Source organism: Phasianus colchicus, chromosome 1 (assembly GCF_987193195.1).
Source record: "Phasianus colchicus chromosome 1, bPhaCol1.hap1.1, whole genome shotgun sequence".
In the NCBI taxonomy this organism is placed as follows: Eukaryota; Metazoa; Chordata; class Aves; order Galliformes; family Phasianidae; genus Phasianus; species Phasianus colchicus.
In genome coordinates, this window is record NC_143436.1 from 41596661 (window position 1) to 41620000 (window position 23340).

General features: G+C 38.6%; 1 protein-coding gene across 3 annotated transcripts in view; it reads left to right on the top strand.

Moving 5' to 3' along the window:
* Positions 1–23340, top strand: part of TMTC2 (transmembrane O-mannosyltransferase targeting cadherins 2) — a 235915-nt gene that overhangs the window by 59523 nt on the left and 153052 nt on the right. The window contains exon 1 of one of the 3 annotated variants that reach the window (XM_090139358.1): positions 17588–17806. The exons of the other annotated variants lie outside the window; for them this stretch is intronic. Within the exon in view, the coding sequence (XP_089995484.1) occupies positions 17727–17806 (80 nt within the window). The 5' untranslated portion in view covers positions 17588–17726. Of the gene's footprint in view, positions 1–17587; positions 17807–23340 lie in introns of those variants that run through there. 3 annotated transcript variants of the gene reach the window in all.

Consider the following 23340-nt stretch of genomic DNA (forward strand, 5'->3'; position numbering starts at 1 on the left):
AGAGAAGGAAGTCTTGTAGGATCGGAACTGAAGAGGGTGGTGAAGAACTGTGTGTGTTTCCCACAGGTATGGGTGAAAATAGCAGGATGCAACATTTTCTGTAGAATACCAGTCTCTTCTGGAGGGAGGTGAGGGAGATACAGAATACAGCTGTCGAAGAGCCTGCTGGTTTCTCTGATAATTAGCTGAGAATTTTATTTATTTATTCATTTATTATCTCTGTAGCCATATGTGACTCTGGGTCTGGATTGCAATATTTTATTTCTGAAGTATGGGACTTACTATTAATTGCTCTGTGTTAATGGATTGTGTTCTCTTTGGAAATGCAGGCTTTTCTGAGTCCTGATGATGTGTGGGTTCATCTATGCTTACTGGCTGGGAGCTGTTTGGGGAATTTAAAAAAATGCAAGAAGAAGAAAGTCCTTTTTGCTCCCTTCAGTTCGGCTTCTCTCCAGTTTCTGGAATAGTGCAGAGGAGAAAGAAAATAAATATTCCTGTTATTACTGTGTTTAACACTGAACATCTGTCTTTTAAATTATTATTATTTATTTATTCTTACATGTGTATTCTGGCTTGAGTCACAAGTGAGAGAGAGTTCCTGGGATTCATCTTTTTCCCTCGGGAGCGATTGTCCACATCAGAGTCACAGCATTGGCAACCTGTCTTCTGCAGAAGCTCAGCGCTGGAAGCGGCGCGGGTTTGTTGATCAGAATGAGAGCTGTTGGCAATACTTACCAGAGCTTGACCAGCACCTGCCTTGGCTGTGCCTTGAGCTGTCACAGGCCCTTAGTTTCAACAGCAGTATAGGAACCAAATTCACATTCTGCTTGGCATAAGGGAGAAAAGATTTGAGTAGTTACTGCGTAGTGCTTGTAAATTCAGCTATAAAACTCCACTGGTTACTTCTGGAATTGAATCTGTAAGTACCTAAAGGTGCTATGTAAGTACCTCGATGAAGATGCCATAAGGATAGCTTAAAAAGAACAATCAAGCAAATATCCTGACAAAAAATACAGGTACCACCTGAAGGTCCCTTTTCCCTTACCTTCACGTGTGCTAAAGAAATAGCTTTGTAGATAACAGTGTCAGTACCAATTACAGTAGGTGACTTTGTAAGGGAGACTGTCCTTGTAATGAATGATTGGTTGCTATATTTTGTCACCAGAGCCACACTGTAAAAGAACTAATGATCTTGGCAGTCAACAAGCAGATGGGTGGGTGAAGAACTGCTGCAGTCAGAATTCTGATCTTTGACTGGTGTTGCTATGGATAATATGCAAAGAAGATTTCTGTCCAGGTTCACAAAGTCTTTTCTTCCAAAAGTCTCAAATGTGTGGAATTGTGTTTTTTTTTAAAGTCATTACAAAACACTCAGCCTGTTTTTCCTTTTTAGAGAATCTTGCTAAAGGCTGTCTCCACTCTGGTTTGCAGCTTCGTTCAATCACATTCTGTTTTTGCTCTTTTGAAGGTTTGGTTTCACTTCGGTATAACTTTCAGCATCTGTAAGAACTCTCTGTGGATTGCTGAACAATAGGGGCGAACAAAACCATCGCCAGCTCTGCATGAATTAAAGCCTCTGCTTTGAAATCTTCTGAGCCTTAATACATCCATCTAGCTTCTAGGTCCTGATTGATCAGTGCTGGGAATAGCATCAAATTCCAGCTGGTTGTGATGTGCCAGGTCACTATTAAACTGTCTCGTTTGGGAAGGAGGAAGGAAAAGGAGTTGAATAAATCCATATTTTGTAATTCCATAAAAAGGCAGGAATCCCATAACTCTACAGGTGTGGAATAATTTTGGCCATTTATTGCTTACCCTCGGCTTTTCTATGCTGAATTCAGTGAGGAATGATCTTTTGGGATCAAGCTGATGTTGGAGAAGTTGATATGGCACAAGCCTATAATTTTTGTGTGTGACCACCTAGGTGTTCAAAGCTGTTTTGTAAAAATTCTGAACTCTTGTCTAAGCTGTGCCATTGCAAACGGTGCATTAATATTGCAAATAAATGTTTGTGTGGAACTTAGGAAGCAGGAGGATAATATTACTAGGTATGTTAAATGCAGTGCTGTGTAGTGGAACTTCACCTCAGGAAAAAAAGAAAAATAGTACATCTATTTGAATTCCTCCAAATACATAAAACTTCTAAATATGAGACTGCAGATCAGGGTTTGAACGTACTGCCACGCTGTGGTATGGAGGTGTGGAGTAAGTGACAGAGTTGGCCAACAAAAATAGAATGAGTCCCAAGGTTTCTAAATTACATTATAAAGATGGTTGCTTCTACATGAAGTAATAGAAAAGCAACTCTATAAAGAATCTGAAGAAAAATGTTTTCCTTTATATTAACAGGTTTATTTCTGAAGCTAATTATGGTCTGCCTTTGCAGTCAGATCCATCCCTGACTGCTATTTTGAAAAGTGATTATGAATTGCTAAAACTGGTGTGGTGGTATGATTTTCTCCTTAATTCTTTTGATTTGAGTATTTAATATAACAAGCTACTTAACGTACATCATGTTACCTTCTCTACATTTGTGACCTTCTTTGCTTTCTCTCTTCTCCCCATTCAACTTCACTTAACTTTCTATTCTAAAGATTCATTACAAGAAATCTTTTCTGAAGCTTCTAGTCTTCTGACCTTAATGGGAGAGCTTGAGAGAAGGACCTAGATGAGCATTCCCTGAAGCTCAAATCCCTCAGCTTGAGAGCTGAATAATGAGATGTTGCACTTAAGCAACCAGAAAAACATATAGTTTTGCCCCATTTCATTCAAAACTGCTCCTTGAGGAGGAGCTACTAGAAACAAATTGCAGGCTCTAAAAAAAAAAAAAAAAAAAAAAGATTGTTCTTTCAAGAGAAAAAAATATGTTCCAAAATGTAACTGTTAGTGACATTTATGTTATTTTTTCTTATCTGTGCCTTAAATGAGTACAGAATGCATGTTTAACATATTGTGTGTATAGCAAATATTAGGCATTTATAGTACTGTGAGGGTAATTTGTTTTTTCAGTCCTTGGAAGCAGAGTTCCTGAAAGATTCAAATCACTGTGCTTATAATCACTCTTACGCATAGCGTGAGGCATTTCTTAAATTCTTAACTCAGACCAATAGCAATGTAGATAGGCATTTAAATGTTAGAATCTCTAGAGCATTCATTGTAGTTAAGTGAAGTATTAAAGTATTAGTAATATATAAAATATGGCAGTTAATAAACAGTTAATGTACAGGTGTTATTCTAGAAGGGGCCCCATTGCATTGCTCTGTTTGGCGAGGTTATTCCCTTCCCAATTCATCTATCTGTAAACAGCACTGAAATATGAAAGACCTGATTTATTCTAACATGCTGAAGTGCTGTTTCTGACCTATATTATTCGGGAACATCTGTTGCCCTAAATTTTTAGGCTTTATACTCATCTAAAGCCCACAGTACTGAGTTGGTTTCATATTGTCTGAAATTCCTCTTTGATGTTGGTTTTGCTTGAGTGATTAATTCAGATTTTAACTCCTAACACCCAGTTTTTTTTTTTCATTGCCCCAAGTTTTCTGTCCCCTCACCCTCTTTGTAATTCAGAGTTTTAAAATGATCTCAGAGTTTTGGCCTGTTCCTCTCAGTCACTCCACTGGGGCTCTGTTCATCTGCATCCTTCTACTGTCTTTGGAGCAGCGACTGCCTGTTGGTGCTTCTGAGCTCTCACGATATCTTCACGAGTCTCCTTATACAGTCAGCTCGATGTTCTGAAAAACATACAGAATGATACTTTCTGATGCCTCCAGAAATGTGGCAGTGTATACAAATATAAAGGTATATTAAAAAAAAAAAAAAAGTTTTTTGTGGCTAAAATCTTGGTTTCTCTTTTGTTTATAAGCAAAATAATAAGTATGGCTTCAGTACAATGTATAGCTCCTTAAATTAAATAATTACATGATTGCTTGATGTTTAGTCATTGCATCAATGAAGTTCCTGACCCAATTTAGAGGAACATATGGCTCCTGGGAAGCATTTTCTTTCTCCAGTTAACATGTGGATGGTGATTTCTATTCTGATACAATTTTTGTAATAACAATAAAACACTGAATCATAATCCTTTTTGCACATCATTTAGTTTCCCTTTCACTTGCTTTTTTTTTTGCCATCCTGCTTTCCTCTGGTTCAGCTCTCCCCTTGGTTTCCCACTTCTTTTTGTGCTCCCCTACATGTCAGCCTGGTTTTTGCCCTCAAAATCTCCTTAGCACACACTCATTTCCCCTTGCTATTTCCTGTCTGTGTTATCTATTATGCTGAGGCTCGGCCCTGTGGGCTTAACGTAGTTTGACTTGGAGCCAGGGAAGCTCTGAGAAGTGATGGCCTTGCTGGCTGCTGACAGCTCGTTCCTGAGTGAAGCAGCTGCAGGTAAATTTGAGAGCAATCTGTTTTTTTTCTGGTTTTGCTCCATTGGGAAATTTGACCTTTTTGAATAAGGACAAGCGTCTTATCCAAGTTTGAGGAAGATGTGAAGTTTATACAATGCTCTGATTGTAATAGCTTAGCAAAAATGGACAGCATTGTGTTTATCCCACTGTTAGACTAAATTTGAAGAGAAAAAAAGAAATCCACCAACAAGTGAGGTCAGCGAGGTATGTTTATATGTATTTGACATCTAAGCTCGTGCTCTGAGTGGATTTCAAAGCCACTTGGGGAAATCAGGTGCACTGGGTGTGACTCACTTAAAGCTGATGTCTAAAATGATCAGGTGAGCGCTTGCTTCTCCAACGTGGAAGTCTAACGTTTGGAGTGAGAATCCCTTTGGGGATGTGCAGTGTTTGCTCTAAAGCAGCAATCAATGGTATTTTTGGTTTTGATAAGCAAACCTGGTCTTTAACTATCACTTATTTTTTTTTCTTTGTTTTTTTAAAGCAGAAATCCTTGTAATAAAATCACAGAATCTTTTGTGTCGGAAGGGACCTTTAAAGGTCTTCCACTCCATCTCCAACAGAGATACCTGTAGCTAGGTTAGATTGCTCAGAGCCTCATCCAGCCTGACCTTGAATATCTCCACCCACCACCTCTCTGAGCAACCCGGTCTAGTGCCTTACTACCCTGATGGTGAAAAGCTTCTTCTTTATATCCAATCTAAGCATCACTTCTTTCAGTTTGAAACCATGCTCATTTTGATGCAGCACAGGATACAGTTGGCTTTCTGGACTGCAAAGGCGTATTGCTGATTCATGGTCCAATTTACCATCTACCAGTATCTCTATGTCATTTTCAGCAGGGCTGTGCTCTTATCTTTCTCACAGCTTGAATTGATAGTGGAGGTTGCCACAGTTGGATTTGTTGAACCTCTTGAGGTTCACCTTGGCCCACTGTTTGAGCCTGTCTGGTCTCTCTGGGTAGCATCCCAACGCTCAGGTGTGCTGGCCGCACTGCATAGCTTGGTGTCATTGGTGTCATCCACAAATTTGCTGAGAGTGCACTCGATCCCATCGTCAGTGTCATTGATTAAGCTGTTAAAGAACACAATAAATGTAACAAACAGATAAATAAATCAGAGTGATTGAATAGGTGGTACAGTTGTTTCTTTTCCAGGAATGTTTCTGTGTATTTTCCATCCTCTGTGTGATGGGAAGCGTGAAATCTTGTGAGGGAATATTTGTGCTGTCTTAATACACTGCTAATTGGGCCCTTATATACAACATAAACAATTCTGGCTGCAAGTGATGCGTACTTGGCCTCTATTTATTTGTTTTTATTCAGAAAATTGTAGCTCCTAAACAGTGATCGTGTCACACTGACAAGAGAGCCATTTAATTTCCTTTCCCCCTCCCCTCCCTCCCCCCCCCACTGGAAGCAGGAGGTAGTGAGGAGGGCCTATAGATTTTAGCACAGAGCATTGTCTGTGAAGGCGAAAAACTTTGCTGCCATGTAGCCTGTGTATTGTCCTATAGAATTTTGGTAGCTTGACCTGCTCTTCAGTCTGCTGACCCTCATCTTTCTACTCAAGCTTGTGCCTGTCTGATGCTAATTAGAGAGCCGTTTTCAACAGTGTTCTCCTGAAAGCAGCATCTTGTCTGACGCCCACATTGGTGGTCCCAAGCAGGCTGATGCAATGCATTTCCCAGTTGCCCTTGCTCCCTGCATTTTGGGCATTTACCGTACGAGACAAATTGTGCAGTTATTAAGCAATAGGGTTAAGATACTGAGTGCTCAAATAGTGTAGCATTTGGGTGCTCTCTGACTGGGTAGATAGCACGTTAATGAAGGAATAAACTGGCGTCCTGCATGTGTGTAGTCAAATTCTGTTGTAATTCTTTTCAGCATAGCTGTTGATTCAAAACACACTGGCTGGATAAAAGACTATTATATTAGAGACTCAAATAGCACAAGATGTTTTGTCTGCTGGCATGCCTTTGCACTCCTCCTTAAAGTAGTACAATTAATAGGCTTTTGGTGTCAGGGCTTCACAGAACAATTTGAATATTTTGCCATAGCTAGAAGAATAGAGCCAACACCAATGTTTGAATTACCCTTGAATGATCTGTTTCTATTCTTTGCTCGTTGAAGACTTGGTTAAAACTCTAAGTCTTGCCAGTGGAGTTTTCTGTTTCTGAATGATCTCTATAATGTTGTGACAGCGCAAGTAGTTGTTAAATAATCCCTTAAATACATTGCATTGGTGAAACACTGTAGTAGAAAACTGTCTTGCCCAAGACCATCTCAGTAAGACAAGTACTCTTTACAAGTGCATCCTGAGATGGCTGGGAAATCATGTGAATGATAAGAGCTGCTCTGAAAGTAATACCTCTACTTTTATTGTGTTGGCCCACAACATCAGAGGCAGACGTTGGTAGTATAGCAGTAGAGGTTGAACCTTCCCACTGATATTCCATTATGTTTTGTTGCCGTGTGACAGATGGCAGCAGAGGGGCAGTCTGGCAGTGATGTCTGATATGGGAAGTGTGTATGAAGTGAAGGTGTCTCATTGAATTCCTCCGTGCAGAAAACATTGCACTCATTGGCATTCATTGATACTTAATGAACTTTTATGGAGACCAATTGGTGGATGTGAGCACAGTGAGGTGGTAGTTGGTGCATTTCAGTGATGGTGACAGTGACAGTGGGTCACCTCCACTGGTGCAGATTTTTATGAGCACAGCATGCAGTCTCTTGTTCATTGCTGGTGAAAATACCAAGCTGAAGGTGGTGACTATGTTCAGAAATAGTGCTTTGGAACTGAGAATTTACCCTATTGAATGGTGTTACTGCACTCTTTGTATCTGTTGTCATTTCGACAGAAATAAATAGGAGGCATTACTTTCAGAGTGACCTAGATACAACTTTTTTTTTTTATAGTGTTATGATTTTTTCATTGTGGCATGTTTTCATAAGCAGTTGAAAACATGGATGATACTGTTCTTCAGAAACTGTAGGTGCTCAGTGTTGGTTTTCTTGTTGTTGTATTATTTGTGAGCAGTATTATGAACAATGAGATTAAATTGGTTTGTTAATAATTTGAAAATTCATATTTTTTTCAGTACAAACTACACTTCAGTTAGAAAAAGCACAAAAAAAGCTGCCATTATCTTGAAGGTTGTATCGTGTGTGCATCAAGTGAATAGCTCCAGAAGGACTTAAGTACAAAACCAGATCAAACTGAGTTGGATGTGCACATTTGCATGTGTTTAAAGTTTACTTGGTCAAGGAAATGGTCTGCAAAATAACTTGAAAAAGTTTGTTTCGTTTCTAGAAATTTCTGTTAGTGAGACCTTAATGCTTTCCTGAGTGAAGCTGGTGAGCAAAGAGAGCTGTGCGCAGTCCTTTTTTAATTGGGAGCTGTGGGCCTTATTATTTGGAACTGCTTAGTCAAAGCAAAAAGATCTAGTTGGCCGAGACTAAAAACTTTCTTTTCTAGTGAATGTTTTTAAAAATTGCAAATACCAACCTAGAGTGTAGGAAGTAAGGGGGATTGTTACTGTGTTCAAAGTTTGTTAGCCTGCTGGAATGTTTAGAGAAATGGCTATAATAAATAGATTTCCAGTGGGAGGGAAAAGAACATCCCCTGGCCTTGATTCATCTTGTTTGCTCATCAGTTGCAAAAATTGCTATATAGAAGAAAAATTATAGGAGAAAATCTTTTTAGGGTGTGTATTGTGGCTTGTAATTCAGGATCATGGATTTTGTGTGTGTGTGCGCATTTTATTTTGAATATCTTACTGTGAGTAACTGCTGAGTTTTCTGTGATCCGATCAGAAAGTGCTCTTAAACAGAAAGCTATCAGAATTTATTCATTTATTTTGGTCTTGTGTTTATTGGTTTTTTTTTTTTTTTTTTTTGGGGGGGGGGGGGGGGGGATGGAGGTGGGGAAGGGAACCAATATAGTTTTGGAAACCTACATGGTTTTGGCTGATGTATTTGGCATGTATCCTGTCTGGGACTATAGGTATAGATACAGTTGAAATATACTTATTATTAAGTGAAGACGAGGAAAAACTGTAATGCAGAAAAATGGCATGCCATGGGGTCTCTTCAGGTGTTTTTAATCACAGAACTACTTTTCTCTTCCTAAACCAGGATGGAGTTTTTTACTCCTTCATCACTCTCTAGCTTATGGATGTCTTCCTGAATGTTACTTTGCTTCCAGACAGCTTCATCTTTACTCTGTTAAATAAACAAGCAGAGCTAAACTCTCTGCTCAGAACACATCCTTCTGAACTTGGTTTTGTTTTCTAGTACCTTGAAATTTTTGGAAAACATATAATTCTTTACCGTTCTGTTTTTACAGCTAATACTCTGATAACACGACCAACTTCATTGTTTATTTTAAAATCTTAGGATCTTTTTATGCAAAAAATGTGCTCAAATATTTTATTCCTAAAAATGACCAAAACTATGTGAAAACTTGTATGAAAATCTCTGTTTTTATGAGTTAAATAACCTGAAGAATGATCAAACAACTGGAGTATGGTTAGCAGTCATAATTTTATTTAGTAATGGCAACAGAGGATGCTGTTCTCGTCTATACTGCTAATGTTTTACAGTCTTACTAAACTCCTTAAGTGAATATCCTGCAAGAGTTAATTGCATGTACTTCACTTTATTGCTTCTATTATGAAAACCTTTTTTTCTTCTAAATTGGAGCTTTCTTTCCTTAGTTGCTTTGTTTAAGAACATTGTTTCATTTTTCTTTCTGTATTCTGAATATTTTATTTATTTAAGTATTTCTCCAGTGGAGAGAGGTTGGAAAAGGTCACTAAATAATTGGGTGTTTTCCATCCCCTTTTTCTCACAGTAAATCAGGTCTTTATGCTCAATTACTCTGCAGCTAAATTAGGCTATCACCGAGTAGGTATAAACTACTACATTCTAATTTGGCTGTATTTTAGAGTTTCTCTATAAGCTTCCCTGCTGACACTTCTGCTGTTGGTATAAATGACAGCATGATGCAAGGCAAAGAATAGTCAAACTTGAGGTATATAAGAACTTTTCCTTTAAATTTCTACATTTACATCTTTTGTTACAGTGTCTGTTTTGAAGGCATCATTTGAGATGCTTTTTGTATACCTGTGTTAAAATTCTGCATATGGATTTCATGTTAAAGAGTGGTTCTGGGATTATTATGACTATCAGCAACATTTGAGATCAACAGATTTTCATGTTAACACTGATTTCTGTATTATAGCACTTAACAAATCAGATAGGCTATTGTATGTGTATGAACAATATAAAAAAAATACCAAATTCTAACCCACAGCAGTCATTTAGATTGGATATAAGAAAGAAGTTCGATACAGTCAGGGTGGTGAAGCACTGAAACAGGTTGCCCAGAGATGCGGTGGATGTCTTTGGAGACATTCAAGATCAGACTGGATGGGGCTCTGAGCAACCTACTAGCTGTAGGTGTCCCTGCTTGAATGACCTTTAAAGGTTCCTTCTGACTCTAACAATTCTGTAATTCCAAGATGTCTTAATTTTCCCATCATTCTTTGCTTGTAACCTTTTTTGTATATTCTTACTGGCCTTCTGGTTACTATTTCTATTTTGAGGGATCTCAATCTGCTTGGCTGCTCCTTGTGTAGGACAAATCTTTCTTTCTGTTATATCTGTTCCTCTATCTTCCTTCCTGTTTTATAGTACTCTTATCTCCGTTTTTAAGGAAGGGGAGAAAAAAAATGAATAAGAATGTGAAACTTAAGAAAAATAAAATTGCAAAGTGAGTGTAGTCCTAAATGTATGGCATGACATAATTTCATGGCTTTTCCTTATTTTCTACTTCTACTTGAACATTAAAACTGAGTTTTTGTCTTCATAGATGATAGCTAGGTCAAAGTCCATTACATTCTACAGAAATATTCTTAGGATATGCTGTGCTTGAGTGTATGTACATCTGCAGATTATATCAGAATGTTGTTTGTTGCCTGATTGCAAAATATTGTGGGTTTTCTGCAGCGCTACAAAGTTGGCATTTATTTTTACTTTTGGATTAACAACAGCAAACTGTCATTTTGTTTTCACTGTTCATTCGTTCTCCTGCTAGTTGGTCTTTCAAAAAACTTATTAATATAAGGAACAGCATAGGTACTTCCTGGATATTTTTAAAAATTTTGTGATGAATATTAAGAATCTATTCTGAGCCTTTGATTATGTTTACATGTATGCATTTTTTCTAGCAGCCATGTTTTAAATAGAAATTTAAATGGATTTTTAAATAGTTTTCTTTCTGTTTTATTCTGTATATGCAAACATTGAACTCCTGAGGGTTTTTTTTTTTTTTTTTTTGCGAATGGCAGTGAAAATTACTGGAGTCTGTAAAGCAAAAACTTTGATATATCTAGTAATGTTATCATTTTTCTGTTTTTCTGTTGCATTTAGCTCTATTTTAAAATACCAGAATATCTGGTTGGTTTTGTTGTTGTTGTTGTTGTTTACTTGAATTTTTGTATCATTATTTTCATCAGCAGAACTGCGTATTCCCACTTTGTATGCACAATGAGACAACCGAGCCCAAGATATGGTAGTGAAATGATTTTTGAGAGACTTAAACCAGAAGTAGTTTCTTCATTTGGTGCTCTGGTTAAATAAGCAGGAAGATTTACCTCCAACTTAGTTTTGCTCGGCTGCTTGGGAGCTTTTCGCAGTGCTGTTTCATCTTGACTAACCTATATAATTTCCTGCCATCAGCATATTTTTCTCCATCTCCTTTAGGTCATTAATAAATACATAGAACAGTCACAGCACAGCTCCCCAGGGCATACTGCTGTCAACTTTTTTTCTGAGCTGGGAGTTGGCTATTTATTAATATTCCTTTGCTTCCTACCTGTTGGCTGACAGGACTTTACTAATCACTGTGCAGCTAGCCAAGGTTGTGGGGCTTTTTTTTTGGTGGGTTATTTTCTTCTTTTTCAACAGCTTTTGATGCAGGACATGTAGCCTAAATTCATTGGTTCTTTCTGTTCTGCTGTTTCCTTAACTCTCCCACAGTTTTGACTGCTTAGAGACATTGGAGTACTCTTCTAGGGGTTACACTTCTTTTTATTCCTGTGTTGCTCATCAAAATGCTTTACATCTCCACCTAGGTTCAGCCTCGTGGTCTTCAATGTCTGGTAATTTTTAAGTATACTTTTAGGTATGCTGCATCTTACCCCACAATAAAAAGAGTAAGCAGAAGAATTATAATTCAAGTTGATGGGATGTGGTAATGAGTGATGCAGCTTGGATATTTTCTGGTGAATGTATAGCATTGATGGCCTTTCTAGTAATGTTCACTAGCAAGAAGAGTGAAATTAGATCTACAAAGATTAAGACTTTTTTTCAGTTACCTTTTTTGTAAAGCATACAGTTTAATTACTTGAAATAAGGCTAAAATTACACCCTAAAGGTAATTTACAGCATAAAAACTCTTGGAGAATAAAAGAGCCTCCTTCTTCTCATATAATGTAATTAATTGAGCACTTGGGGAATTGTAAGACAGCTTATTTTTGAATTTGGTGTTATTACACAGTTTCTTTTATGTAGTATTTCTCTTGCATTATATCACCCTTTCGGCTTCCTGTTTACCATCTTGTCACTTCCTTCAACAGTTAACGTAGTTGTGACTTTATATCATGGCTTTATTGCCCCCGTTTTACTCTTGCTTCTTTTTCTCTTGAATGTGAGTGCTAAATAAGCTGTTTGTTTGTAGTAGCTGAGTTGCAATGTAAAAAAGCAAAAATAAAAGCTTTTTGTTCACCAGAAAACATAGATGTAAAAAGTTCTGTAGCTGATAAGTAGAAAAACAAAGCTGGTTTTATCTTTGTCCAAAACATTTCAGAGCGTTGCCACTGTTACTTTTAATTCAAAGGCATCAAAATTCTTTCTCTTGTCTATTTTAGTTTGGTGTAAACTTTGTGTGCCAAAAGAAAAACAAAACCAAAAGCCATCTGACACAGTGGTACTTCAGAGATCATGGGGAAGAGATCTGCTATCACAAGAATTGTGTCTGCATTGACTAAATGTTGTTATATTCAAGCACCTTGCTGATTTAATATTTCATGATTTTGTCTAGTTTGGGGCAGGTGTGGGTGTTTTAATGTGTGATGCATTTCAAACTTGATTTTCTCTACTTCTTTAGATCATTATCTTTTCAAAGTAAAAATAACATGAATGGAAGAAAGATGAGCTACAAACAAAATCGTGCACTGATATACTTGAGTATATTCAGTTCCAGTATTTAAGTGCATAATAACCCAAATACCTGGATATACATGGGAATGCAAGTGTGCGGATTACTCAGAAACTGCTTTTATTGAGAAACCTACTTTACAATTCTATTTCTTCTGTTTTTATAGTAAATATTTATGATGAGTTCCTTCCTAAATAGTACAAGAGAAAAATAATCTGTTAACAAATTCTAGTGTCAGAAAGCTGGTGGAAAGCTGAGGACTTTGCCTTTTGGTTTCATTCGCTTCATTCTCTGTAGAGGCACTTCCTTTGGGTAGTATGCAGGTAACACCACTTATTTACAATATTAGAAGAAACTAAGTAATTCATAGTAGACAGCTTTGAATGGTAATGAGTGCTCCCGCTTTTCATCTTGATCTGCTACTTGAGTAGTGAGATGGGCTGATCTTTTAACCAAGAACTGGTTTATTAATGCTTAAAAGTGTTCCTTGTCATCCTTCCTTGCCTCTTCCCAGATGAGGTACCATGTTACAGCTGAAAACATCCAATCTTTACACTAATTAAGGTGAAAAAAAGAAGTGGTGGGTCTTTTTAACTTGTACTTTCTCTGAAGTTGTGAGGAATTCCAGCTGAGAGTAGACTTTGATATGCAGCATCTGATGTGATCACAAAGGAGAGGGAATCCTTGCACTGAAAAGATCTGTCACAATAGACAAGGGAATAAACTGGCATGAAGCAGTCCTTGGTCCCCCCATGAGATCCTCGCAGAGAAGCTGGAGAAGCAGGCACTGAGTGGGACTGAAAAGTGACTGGGCCTAGAGGGTGGGTGATCAGGTGTGTGAGGTCTCATTGAAGGCCAGAAACAAGTACCCTAGGGGTGTCCTGCTAAGTTCTTAACTAACAATCTATTAGTTAAGTTGGCTAAAAGTCTGGGTGATGGATTAGAGTGCACCCTCAGTAAATTCATGGATGACATAAAACCAGAGGGCAGTGGCTGACTCACCAGAGGGACACTGACAGAATGGAGCGATGAGCTGAAAAGAACCTTATGGAGTTAGTTCAACAGGGAGAAGTCCTCCCACCTGGGGAGCAACAATCCCAGCCACCAGAATATGCTGGGGGCCACCCAGCTGAAAAGAGGCTCTTCAGGAAAGAACCTGGGGGTCCTGGTGGACACAGAATTAAACATGAGTCAGCAATGTGCCTTTCCTATGAAGAAGGACAGTGGTATTCTTGGCTGTATTATGCAAAGTGTCACCAGCAGGTCAAGAGAGGTGATCCTTTTGCTCTACTCCGCATACTCGGCTGCCCAGAGAGGATGCCCCGTCCCTGGAGGTGTTCAAGGCCAGATTGGATGGGGCCCTGGGCAGCCTGGTCTAGCATTAAATGAGAAGGTTGGTGGCCCTGCATGTGGCAGGGGGGTTGGAGATTCATGATCCTTGAGGTCCCTTCCAACCCTGGCCATTCTGTGACTGTGATTCTGTGATTGGTGAGGCCACATGTGGAGCACTGTAATCAGTTCTGGGCTCCCCAGTACAAGAGAGACCTGAACTTACGGGATGGAGTAAGTTCACTCAAGATTGTCAAAGAACTGGAACACCACTTCTATGAGACTTCGGGACTGTTCAGCCAAGAGGATGCTGAGGAGGAATCTTATCAGTGTGTATTGAAGAGCATGAAGAGGAGGTCAGACTCCTTTCAGTGATACCCAGTGCCAGGACAAGAGGAAATGAGCATGAACTGGAGCACGAGGTTCTCTCTGAACACCAGGAAGCACTTCTGTGCCATGTGTGGAGTCTCCTCCCTGGAGACCTTCAAAAGCTGCCTGCCTGGGCACCCTGCTCTGAGTGTCTCTGTTTGAGCAAGAGTTGGGAAGGGTGGATGCAGAATGTCCTGCCAATCTCAACTGTAATGTGATCCAAACTTACTTTCTCCCCCTTTTTTCTTGAAATGTCACAGCATTTGGAGGTGGTAGACTACCACCTTCATCCTGCCAGAGCAGTTAGGAAGGGAATGACCTGGTAGGAGAGCTGGTGCCTGAAGGGATCATTGTGGTATGTGTGTATGGAAGGTGTGAATGGAAGCTGTCAGCACTGATGCTCTCAAAATGCTTTTTCAGAAGACCCCATGAGATAAGCTGAGGAGGTAGGTGAGAGGCTTTTTCTCCCAGTAGGGCTCAGCACCAGCTGTGAATCACAGAATCAAAGAATCTGGAGTTGGAAGGGACCTGCAGAGACCATTGAGTCCAACCCCCCTGCTAAAGCAGGTTCCCTACACCAGGTCCCTACTGAGCTGCAGTATACCTTTGATCAGCCTGGTTCACCACGTCCTTCTGGGCAGGTGTATTTACCCTCATTGAGCAGTTTTAACTCATGTTTCCTTTTGTACGATTCCAAACAAATTTATTTCCCTTGCTTTTTTCCTTCTGACTTAGTTTGTGGTTCCTGCTCATTTCCCCCTCTCACCTTTTGTGACTGCTTGGTAGCAAGTAGTGGTAACAGGGTAGTCCTTGCTGAAGGATATTTGGGCACATGTAGCTCCAAAGGAGTGATGGCTTCATATCCTGGGTGGGTGCGTGTGCTGAGGTCGTGGCATGGTGCTTCATTTGTTCAGCTGTTAAAAGCTGTTGGGACACTGATGCTTTCTACAGAGCTTTTGTCTGATCATGCTGTCTCTATAACATTTTCTTTGTACTTTTGTTTTAGCTCAAAGTTTTTGATAGGTTATATGCTTATCCACATCTAAATTATCCTATATTTTCAGTCAAAAAATAATTTGGTGTTCTCATTAAAAAAAGAAAAAAAAAAAAAAAAAGAAAGAAACAATAAAAAACAACTAACAAAAACATACTCCTGTGGGTCATTTGTTAGAGGATGACATCTTATAGGTCAGAACAGGAAAAGGGCTGCTGCTCTATTGATTTGGAATGCCACAGAGTATGTCTTGAAGACTGGAAGTCATTACTTTTACAGACCTGTTATGTCTTATGTGCTCAGCATAAGCTTACTCTTTTGGCCCTTGCTGTATGCTCTCCTGCTGTAGTCCAAATGTTTCATATGCTGGCTACACAGCCTGCTTCCTCCTTGTATCAAACACAGCTGATTCACAGATCTGTGACCTTTCGCTGACGTACTGGTGTACAGTGCAGAAGTATGGGAGGGACAGAAGAGCTCTGTTACACTTTGGAAAATGTGTTACAAGAAACAGATTCTCAGTACCAGCCTTATTTAAAAAAAAAAAAAAAAAAAAAGGCATTCTCTTTCAAAGGGTCTAATTTGCCTTTGGCAGTACAGTCTCACAACTCCCTGCATGGGTTGGGCTGTGAACCCATGCATAAGTGCATGTTTGTTGTGTGAATAGATGCCTTTTTTCCCTGGATGCTGCTTGCATGGAATGATGTGTTAGACTTTTATGTCAGGCTTCTAAGAACTGAAGACATTTGCTTTTGTGTAAAATCATTTGGGTAAAAGCCCTTTAGAACTAATCTAGGAAGGAAAGGAATGGACATATTCTCTGCTTTTTAAAAAGTACTGAGATGCAACTTGTTTCATAGTGTGCATAGAGTGAGAATGAACTTCAGAAGGAAGTTTAAGAAAACAAATCAAGGCTGTTCTGAAGAGTTACAGGTATAATTCAAGCTTGTTAGATGAAAAAGTTGTGTGACATTAAGGGGATAGATACTTGTAGCTTGTGCCTGCAAAGGCAGATCATTAGGTTGTTACCTGCATGCACTCTGCATTGCTTTCAGCACATTTAATTTTGACTGGAAATCCTCTGCATTCTTCCACCTGCTGCTTTTGAGCTACAGACTTTAAACATGAGCAGGCATCTTGTTTTGCTCATTTTAAATATTTCTCATGTAACATCTCACTTAGGCTTCTACTAAAATGAAGCGTCTTAACAATTGCAAACTTCTTGTTTCACCATGTGCTTGAAGTAACTTGAATATTTCAGATGGTTGGCATGGAAAGGGTCAAATTCATTTTCATATCAATAAAGGGATGTCAGTAGGGATGACATTAATATTGTAGGTAGCATATCATCTGATATTTATAAATAAGGTGTATATATATGAGTAAACAATTATCCTGTACATTTGGGGGCTTAATTCTGGAAGATACTGGACAATCTTGCTCTGCAACAACGAATTCCTGCCTTCTGCTAAGTAAAACAGTTCTAAGAAATTCATAGGAGTACACAGCTGATACTATGTAATTTTTTTGGTCATAATTGTAAGCATAGAGCAGCAATTCTCACATTGTTTACGGTGTTTTTAGAAAATATGGCTACTTCATATGCTAAGAGGACACAGGGTAAGGAGAATTTGGCATGGAGCTTTTTTGTTTCAAAGATAACTGCTTCACTGTTGATCTTTCACTTTTTATACTGCTGGGGCTGTGCAGATGAATACAGATATTGCTGTTGCTAATTCGTTGTCAAAATCCCATTTCCTTCAGTGAAGCAAGATCCAGATATTACAAGCTCTTTTAAATGTTGTTTCAGTTTTTATGCCCTGAAAGGTTATTCAGTGAAAATACTAACACCTAATATTTTTCCTTCAGTGCTATTATGTTTGCTTAGGCAACAAGCAGAATTTTATTCCCCTAACCCACAACAGAAGACAGAACATTCCCAAATTAGATCCTGTGCAGTGATGAGTGCCTTCAGCTCAGTGCTCAAGTGAAGGCCTATGCACTCAGCTGCTATTTTTCTTTTCAACTGGAGAAAAATGTATAATACCTTAGTGGTATTACTCGTATATATCCCAGTAGTGATGTAATCCCTCTCCATTCCATCAAACTAATGTCTTCCAAAGAAAATATATAAAGGAAAAAGGGAGGAGGTAGGGCTATTAATAATTATTTTCATTTGTCAAGCAGAGTAGAACTTGTTCTGCCTTTATTTTACTACTTGTGCTTGAAATGGACTGCTTTCCTAACAGTGTTTGTGTAACCAGATCACTGTAGTATTTGAGCTCCTCACAGTCTTTGTAATATTCATGCTTACAGCAGATAATTTTTTGTTACTCTTCTACAGGCAAGGAATTGTATTTCAAGAAGTTTTTTAAAGATAGATCCCTAAAGATTCTCGCCATGTTTTTTGCTGATTTCAGCAGGAGTCAGTTCAGTTGTGTCACAGGATCAAAGCTGGAGCTGCATTCCTCTTACTTGAGGTGAGCTGGACCAACAGTGCTCAGGGACACCAGTCCTATAGGCTTTGTTTCAGCAGACAGCAGAGATGAGGCATTGGGCAAAGCTAAATCCAGAAGCTCTTGCAAACTGGGAGGCTTCTGCTAGTCTGAGATGAGAAAGCATCATTTTCTTCATTTCCAGATGGTTCAGTGTGACACGGAGCTGCAGCAATCAACTGATGTTAACAGACAACCTTATTACCCATCTCTTCAACAAAATGTACAGCGCACATTATTTAAGCAGTGAACCGACAACAAATTATACTGTTCATCACAGAGCTTTAATTAATAAAATCTGACTCAAAGCGAGCAAGTCTGCCCCTAGGCATATAATCATGATTAAATATTTGAAAGAATCAAGGTAACTTTCACATTTTGTTGAGGTTATTATAATCATGATTTCTTTTTTTGTCCTGGGATTTCATTCTCACTACTAAAAATCCTGGAAGTCTGAAAACTTGACAGAAGAAAGAAGGAAAAGTGCGCTGTTGTGCGGTAAAGTATTGCCCACATCGCTTTTTTTGTCTAGAACTCACAAAGGTTTTATTTATTCCCCTTGGCTGCTTGCATGCCCATTGTTGTTATTTTTAAAAGGAGAGTGAAGGTGAAGGAAGCATTGACTGAGTATAAATTGTTTCAGTAGAAGGGTCTGAGGCTTTTTAACTTTTTCTTTTGAGCAGGCCTTGCAAAAAGCCCTAGGCAGTTGCATGAAACTATTGCTGCTTGTCAAAATAGTAGCATCACTCAATCAACTTGAATTATAATGCAACTTTTTAACATAAATACCAGGACTACTTCGCAGTTTTTTAAACATAAATTTTTTAATAGCATTGTAAAGTGAACTTACCATTGGCTTAAAAAGCATATAAGCTTATCAGTGAACAGCCATCTTTTTTGAGTTTGATTATCTTAGTTTCTCAAGTATTTCTAACTTGAGAATGATGGTGAAAAGCAGTCAAGTAATGTAGGTTTGGGGAGAGTGTGCTAGCTGGAGTATTCTAGTAGTAGTCTAATGGCAGTTAGACTATGTCATCGCTTCCTATTCTGGTTTTGCTTAACAATCCACTTTATTCATCATCTTTTAAGGGAACTTTATCTCTGAAAACGAAAGTGGCTATATTCAGTGCTGTTATTTGCCCTGTTAGGCCCTTTGTCCTTGCTATAGTTAGCAGTATTCCTTCTGACAAGCTGTGATTTGGACATAGATGTGAGAACATCCTGGGTACTTGGAGGTGCCCATAAAGTGGGAACCATCAGAAGCAGCAGACTTGGGCAGAAGAAATCTGGTGCTTAAAGTAGCATTGCTATTGCAAGGTAGCCATGTGTATTGCTTGTTTGAGTATTCATGGCAGGACTCCAGTGGAGTTTGTAGATATGAGCCCCTAAGCCAACAGCTGACTGACCACTGTTGCCTCTTATTAATATAAAACTCACTAGTGGTGGCAAAAGTTGCTCCTAAAGATATAAGAACAGAAATGATGTTCCGAAACGAAGTCATAACTGTTTTAAAGTTGATGTTGAAGCCAAGCATCTGGAACTAGAGATGTAAGCAAAATGTGAGTGCCAGGAGCCCTTTTCCTGCATATGTTGCATCAAACTTTGGCATTGCTGTAGTAAGACCAGACTTTGAAACTCTGAAATGTATCAACTTCTGCACAGTGCAAAAGGGCTTGTTTGGGTAGTCTGCAAGCAGTAGCAAACAGAAATGTGCTGATTGCCTACTGATTTTATGAACACGTATACAAGATGTGATTATTTTTTTCTAACATATTTGAAAATGTGAGCTGTTTAGTGTGGCTTCAGACCATCTTGTTCAATGAAGCTCATTATTACACAGCTGTGAGAGGTTTAAATTTAGACATGTTTCTGTGCAGACTACCAGTATGTTTACTGATGATCTCTCTACAGGAAATCTGGTGTCAAAGACAAATAATATCTCATTTGTGTATGTATGTAGAACTAAACAAATATTTTCAGGCCTTCTTGCTACACTGATATCTATATGAGTCTTCCCATTTTTCCTCCAGTAGATCAGTTACTTAAAAATAGATACCTGAGTGTATGTTCACCTGGTTTTGTTAGACTAATGTAAATTTTAATGGAGAGTATTTAATATTGGAATGGAATAGACCTCCTGTTATAGGGATGCAGAGTGGAGTGCTTTTGATTTTTTTTAATTATTTTTTTTTAATATTGAATTTGTTGGGACGCATGTCTAAGGTGAGAGCCACTGACACGGAGGTGTGTGTAGCACTTAGTGTTGGCCCTCTTGGACAGAACCTTTTGTTCTGTTAAAGAACTGGCAGTGCTTCCCAAAAGTGATGTTCTTCTCTCATAGTGCCATTTAATACACGGTTGATGTAAACTTAATTCTATGCCTGATTTGATTGTGGATGAAGGAATTTTTTTACAATGATTATACAAGTTGTGTCTAGCAGGATAGGTCCAACACCACATATGCTAATTCCAGCTAGTCTTCACACTTTCAGAATCTAGAAGTTTTTACAGCCCAGCATGAAGACAGCACATAATCATCTTGTACAGAGGCTGAGAGGAAGGGGAAGATACAGAGGAGCTGTTATAGGAACTGCTAGTATATGTTTTTTCTACTAAAAAGAATTTTTCAAGTAATAAAGATGCTAACTTTTTTTTTTTCCTTGTCAGTTAATTGCTGACCTTTGCAACAGGATTCAAAGTTCACAGTAGTTAAAGCAATCTCATTGCCTTCTATGGCTTTTTGGGTCATGGCAGCAGAAAAAGCACGCAGACTCCTTGCCCTTTCATGTAAGAACTGTTATATCATGTAGGCTTTCTGTTCCTGGGAGGTGATTGCTCTGTTCAAAATCTATTACAGAAATGACAAGCTGAGGCTGTCCGTGGTTTAAGTGTGCTATTCTGCACCTATTAAGTGTTTGTCAGGCTTTTAGCAGACAGTCTGTGAACCTTAAAAATATAAAATGCTTACATTCAATGTGGTGAATAGGGGTTTAGCTAAACTACTTTTATTAACATTGACTGAATGCCTTTAGTATTTACACAGTATTTTATGTGTTAGAAGTGCTGGACTAAAATTAATTAATTTTCAAAACACCCCTGTACAGTACTGTAAGTGAGAAACTTGGTGGCTAAATACTATCAGCTGCATTGAAAATGTCCTCACAAGGGTATAATAAAATGACTGAACAAGGACATTCTAAATTAAAAACTGGTTTAATTTAGGTTAACCTAATTAGCAATCTCTGACTTTTGTGCATGTAGAACAGTAGATGACTGTGCTTGATTTTAAGGCTCCTGTCACTCCCAGGCATACTGGGACAGTAGTATGAAAGAAACAATTCTATATTTCTCCGGGCTTGTGGTGCCTAGAGAGGGACGCTGGAAGGTGTGAAATTTATATATATGTTAAAAAAACATAGAACAGCAACATACTTGATGATAGACCTGTTGATGTAATTTCAGAAAGGTAGACGGGTACATACTCAAGGCAGCTCTCAGCTAGTTCTTAACTTTTCTACAATTAACAGCAAGATTTTGGAACTTGACATATAGAAAATTGTATGCAAACAACCAAAAGCTGATATCATCCAAAAGGGCAGATGGTTTGAAATTTTGATCACTTGCTTACTAGTGTTAAGTTCCAAGGAACCAACAGTGCATTGTAAATCAGTGCTTTGTGAGAGAGCTGCATCTCCGCTGCTCAATCCTCAGCAACAAATAAAAAACATTGTTTTCCTGGAAATGGAATAACTAATAATGTAATTGTCTAGAAATTAAAAAGAAAAAAAAAAAAAAGCAAAACCAAAGCAAGCAACTCATACCCTGCCCTCAGTTGTCCATAAACCCATTACTAGCAGAGAGTAAAAAAGAAGAAATAAAGGGGAAAAAAAAGGACAATTCCTACACTGAAACATCTCTGCTTTTTGCTATTAAAGATAAAAGGGAAGCAGGAGAAGAATCATTCTTTTTTAGTAGGCAGAAGGAAAAACAATGCCTAACACATAGTTTCAGCTACTCAGACCCTTTCTCTTTTTAAACTGTACTCTTTATAAAATGATTTTATTATTAATGTTAAAAAGATACCATGCCTGGAAAACTGTCCTGTCAATGTCCTGTATAGTCTGTGCTGCATTCAGTACAATGTTTTTGTCTTGTTTTACTTTGATGTGCATGTCTAGATGTGATTTTTTTGTTGTTGTTGTTGATTTCAGACTCATTTGCAATGTGTTGTTTTTTTGCTAGCATAACAATTGAAATGGCAACTGCAGTGTCTTTGAAATGAAATGGAAACAATGTGGAACTGCTGATCAAGTCACAGCAGTGTTTTTCTCAGTGAGAAGGCCTTTTATTTTTGTAATGAAGAACAGTGGTGACATGATGTGCGACCTTGTTGCTCAAGTCTGGTCTTTGGATTTCATGGCAGTGTTTCACAGCGATGTTTCACTGCCCTGAAGGCCTTGTCCTGGTGGCAGGGGAAGGAGCTGAGCTGTGTGATGGTAGCACCAGCTCCTGGCTAAGGGTGGAGCTAGGCAAGGGAGCGGTGACTTCTTTTGGAAGTGTTTTGGGGACATGGGTCTTTGTCTCTGTCTTCTACCTCATCTTCTCTTTGTTTCATGGAATCCTCAAGCATTAGAGGATTATAGATAGTTGTTGTTATTGTTTTTCTGACTGTTTCTTGCCTTTGCCCTTCCCTCTTCCCTCATGAAGGAGTCCTCTTTTCTTCTTTGGAGTCCTCAGTTAGTTTTCACTGCTGTAGAGAGGGAATAAAAAGGAAAAAGTCCTAATCTGATTTCTCTGCTGTGAATAGAGTGGAATGAGATTGCAAAGCAGACATTGAGATGACTGCAGTGGACAGTGTTGGGTTTCAGGTCTTGCAGATACATGAACAAGTCAGAGTTGTGTATGGCTGCATGGCTTTCCCTGGCACCTTCTGTCACAGAACTACTGTAAGGAGCTAGCTATGCATTTTACAGACTGGTCAAGGAAATACTTGATTAGCAGCATGTATGTAGCTTAACAGGTAGAAACTTCATTTAACATGACTTTGTAGGCTGAGGAGGTCACTGTGCAATTGATTAGGGAAAAGTTTATCAGCACATATAATTTTTCCTTCTGTATTGGCTTGTGACTCTTGTAGCCACTTCCTCCTTTGTTGCTAAAGGTACACATCAAAGCTGTGATGGAGAGCATCATTTTATTGGTTGAAAGAAAGTTTATATATAGTTATTTCTGAGTGATTTTGTGAGGGAGAGAAAGGTCAATGGATTTTTGCACACTTCACCTAATTTTGCCTGTCTTATGAGCAAGCTTTGGCTTCATGAGAGCTATTAGAACCTAGGGGCTTATGCAAAATGGCTCAATTGAGAAATTGTGCTCTGTGAAAGAAATATGTGTCTGTGGCTGCATAAGTGTGTGTGTGGCTTTTCTTTTAGAGCAGCTAATTTCACTCAGTGGGGCAATCAAAGCTGAAAAAGGTATGTGGAAACTTTCTTTACAGAGAAAATCATGAGGGGAAAAAG